General features: G+C 36.0%; 1 protein-coding gene across 1 annotated transcript; it reads left to right on the forward strand.

The window, feature by feature from the left end:
- The first annotated feature begins 1,209 nt into the window (after positions 1-1,209).
- Positions 1,210-3,716, forward strand: LOC132641689 (protein PAL OF QUIRKY-like). The gene is made up of 2 exons (XM_060358766.1): positions 1,210-2,225; positions 2,678-3,716. The coding sequence occupies exons 1-2, from the start codon at positions 1,273-1,275 to the stop codon at positions 3,465-3,467; spliced, it is 1,743 nt and encodes a 580-aa protein (XP_060214749.1). The 5' UTR covers positions 1,210-1,272; the 3' UTR covers positions 3,468-3,716.
- Positions 3,717-4,091: the final 375 nt, after the last annotated feature.

Here is a 4,091-nt window from a genome sequence, read left to right on the forward strand (position 1 = left end):
ATAAAAATAGAAAACATCTTAAATTAAATTAAAAAGTGCTTAAAATAAGCCAAAATTAAGAAGTTGTTCAATTCCAACTTATATTTTTTGGCTTAAAAGCTATTTTGGTTTGACCAACAACTTTACCCTTTTATCTCTTATATTTTCTGTTAATTCCAATATCCTTTAAGCAATTTTATCCAAACACGTAACTGTTTATTTATAAAATAACTTTTAGCACTTAAAAATACTTTAAGCACTTATGCTTAAAATCTATTTTTTTCGGCTAATCCAAACAAGCTCTATAACGAAAAATAATTTTCCAGTCTCTTTCCTATATGGACCCTCCACAGTTTTTCGGCTGACCCGTCACGGCAGCTACGACGGCTGTTATACATTTACATAGAAATACTTTTATATATTTTTTTTCTTATTCGCCAAATATAAAAAGTAAGTACCTTTTTCTTCCTAATAATATAAAAAGTAAGTACCTTTTTCTTCCTAATATATATGATGCATTTTGACTCAAATTTAAGAATAAATAAATAAATTATTGAAACTTGAAATCTAAAGTGGGTATATATCTTTTATTAACATTAAAATAAAAAATTAAAAAAATCAATTATTTCTAAAAACTATAAAATATATCATTCTTTAAGATGAGTTTTTTTTTTTTTAAATATCAAAGACCAAATAAATTAAAACATTAATTATTTTTCTAAATTTTCCTTCACACCAAACACACCCTTAAACTAATACTTCATATGTCTCAATTTATATGATACAGTTCAGGTTTCGAGAATCAAGCAAGAAAATATTTGACGCGATTTATTCGTATGCCCTTTAAATATTTTAATTATTAATTATTGCGACTTATAATACTTTTTATGTAATTTATAAATTTGTAAATTATTTTTCAAATGTACGTTGTATGTCCGAATTTATCATCAAAATAAAGAATTTTGACTCCCTAGAGTCGAACCTTTCTGTATTGAGCATGTATTCAGACATGAATTTTTGATGTTTTTTAAAATAAATTTTAAATATTTAAAAAATATGTGAAAAGATACTATAAGTCACAGTAATTGATAACTCATACTCCTTTCGTTCAATTTATTTGACAATATTCGCTTTTCGAGAGTTAAACAAGTTATTTTTTGACGTAAATTTTTCATATTTCTTTTTTCATTTTTTTTCGCATATAGAATTCTTTTAAATGTTGAGAAAATTTCTCTAGCAAAACAATCTTTATTTCTCTCTCTCTCTCTTTGTTTCCCATTCTCTTTCCTATATATGGACCCTCCACCTTTCACGGCGGCTTCAGCCGCCACTATCCCACCGCCGGCTACCGTCTGTTATACCGACTCAACAAACTCCTCACCTCGCTCCTTCGACGAGCCGCCGCCACGTGACGGCGGCAAGCTTCGGCTAATGATTAGCTACGGCGGCCACATAATCCCTCGTCCGCACGACAAAACTCTGTGTTACGTTGGTGGGGAAACCCGCATTTTCGCCACCAATCGCAACACTTGCCTAGCGGAGCTCTCTAATCGTCTCTCTAAAACCTTCCTTAATGGGAAACCCTTTTGTTTAAAATATCAGTTACAAAATGAAGACTTAGATTCACTTATCTCTGTTACTTCTGATGAAGATTTAGAAAACATGATCGATGAATATGATCGTATAATGAATACTTCATCTAGTAAAATATCAAGGCTTCGTTTGTTTTTATTCCCTAGTAAAATTATTGATGATAATAATAATAATGATTCTAGTACAATTGGTTTGATTAGAGATGGTTCTACAATATCTGAAGATTGGTTTGTTAATGTATTAAATGGAGCGAATTCGAATGCTTGTGCTAAAGTGTTTTCTGAATCGAGTTCAGTGAATTGCCTATTGGGTTTAGATGATAATGTTGAAGAAAAATTAGAGGTGAAAAAGAATACTCAAGATGTTCAATCTGTATCTGATTCTCCTATGGTTGAAACTACATCGTCGTCATTCGGGTCGGGTTCATCTATGCCGAATTTGCCCCGAATTAGGGTTCAGGTTGAGGAGAATAATCAAAAGGGCAGTGTTGGGGGATTTGTGGGTTTATCTTCGCCGCCGGATCCGGTGGTTGTAGCTCCAGTGAGTGTTGCTTCCGCCGTGCCGGTAGTTGAGCAGCAGCAGCAGCAGCCTCAGCAATTGCAACCAAAGGTTGCTATTCAATCTGATTTGTCTTCACCTAATTCAGTTTCAAGGTAAAATTCTCTATAAGATACTACAGTATTACTTTTTGAAAGAAATAAAATACTAGTTGCACTATTTGTCAGGCCAAGGGTTACGGATACCAGATGGTTATAATAACGTTAGCATTGGGTTCCGGATACCAATAACGCTGTGTAATAACCATCTGGTATCTGAGAAATGGTCTACTCCCTCAGTTTGTACTGTTCGTTTTCCGAGAGTCAACTTGACTAATGGTTGAAGCTAAGTTGGATTCTCATGTCAATATAATGAAAAAAATACATTATAATATGTTGGGTCAAAGTTTACATTGTTTGGATTTTGAAAAAAGGGAAACTGCTAGATAAATTGAGACAGAGGGAGTATTTACTTGATGCAAGTCTTTGTTTTTTCACTCCTAATTAAGGCTAAAGAATGGTTTAAGGAAAATGGTCTGATTTTAGATCTTGAATTCAATTTGGTGCAGTGAGGGTAGTGGTAGGCAAAGGCATTACTTTTATCAAGAACCAGTTGTTCACTTCCAGTCAGGGAGCGGTAGGATTTCGGGTAATTCAGTTGATCCGAATACGAGCGATTCGATTTCAAGGGCTCAGGTGAAACAAGTTCAGGATGGTGGTGGATATGCATTGCCAGTACAATATGATCAGCACCCGCAAATGCTTCAACCCCAACAATATGTTCATGCTGGACAACAGTATATACAACATACACCTTCTGGGCCTGTGCCGATGGCGTCTTATTATCCTATATACCCTTCACAGCACCAAACTCATATGCAACACCAGAATCTTGAACACCACCAGTATCCTGTTTACTTTATTCCTGCTAGACCTGGCCAAAGTTACGGTTTACCATTGCATCAAACAAGTTATAGTGAGCCCTCTCAAACAGTCCCTCCTACTCGTCCCCAAACACCTCCTACTATGGTTAATCCTGCAGCAGCAGCTCCACAATTGGTTCAGATCCCGGCCTCACATCAGATCAATCCGGGCCCGCATCAGCCACAATATGTGAACTACTCTCAGATGCATCATCCTTCTCAGTCACTTCCTCCTACTTCAGCCGCTACTACGAACTATGCATATGATTTTGCTGATCCAACACATACTAAGATGTACTACTCTCAGCCTCTCGCTCCCCAATTGGCTGCTCAATATCAAACAATGACATCCCCCCCTGCAGTTAGCTTCACAGAAACTTCTGCTCAGCACCCCATGGAAAATTCGAAGCAGCACATTAGAACTTCGCAGGCGTGAAACTGTGAGTTGATCGTAAAGAAGCAATTTTGAAATGTTGGTTGGTTCGGTTTGTCTTGAATTTTCAGTTAAATGTTTGAATTGTTATTGTTATTGGTTTGTCGAATGTACAAGTTATAGGTAATAAGAAAGTTTGGGTCTTTATTTGCTTTTCTTCTGTAAGTAATGCTGTTATTACCCATGAAAGCATAATGGTGCAAGATCTTACTGTAAAATTTCAAATTTATATGGTACATCCTCAGTTCTATATATGGTTGTCGGACAAGTATAGAGAACATATATATAGCGTAACATGACGGGAAAATTCATTTTCAAAAAGAACTTGGTCTTTATAGTGAAATGTTGTTATAGAAGATGGTTCTTACAGAGAGGTTTGATTGTATTAGCTCGAGATTTGTGATTTCTGCAGCATCATTTCCACCCTAGTGCTGTTCACAAAGTTGGAATTTGAATCTGGGGCTGCTAAAAGTCCTCCGTTTTTTATTTTATTTTATTTTTTTACCCGCAAAGGTGGCTCAATTGGTTGAGCATGAGGCTTTCATAATGGAGGTCTCAGGTTCGAAACCCCCTGCCTACAACAGCAGGGGATTTGCCTTCTGGGTCGAGCTCTTCGCACAGGGCTTG

The sequence above is a fragment of the Lycium barbarum genome, chromosome 5 (genome assembly GCF_019175385.1).
Source record: "Lycium barbarum isolate Lr01 chromosome 5, ASM1917538v2, whole genome shotgun sequence".
Classification (NCBI taxonomy): domain Eukaryota; kingdom Viridiplantae; phylum Streptophyta; class Magnoliopsida; order Solanales; family Solanaceae; genus Lycium; species Lycium barbarum.

Excerpts from the sequence above, each read along its gene's own strand:
- LOC132641689 (XM_060358766.1), top strand. The coding sequence starts at position 1,273 with ATGGACCCTCCACCTTTCACGGCGGCTTCAGCCGCCACTATCCCACCG. Across the intron at positions 2,226-2,677 it reads TCACCTAATTCAGTTTCAAG|TGAGGGTAGTGGTAGGCAAA; the intron begins GTAAAATTCTCT and ends AATTTGGTGCAG.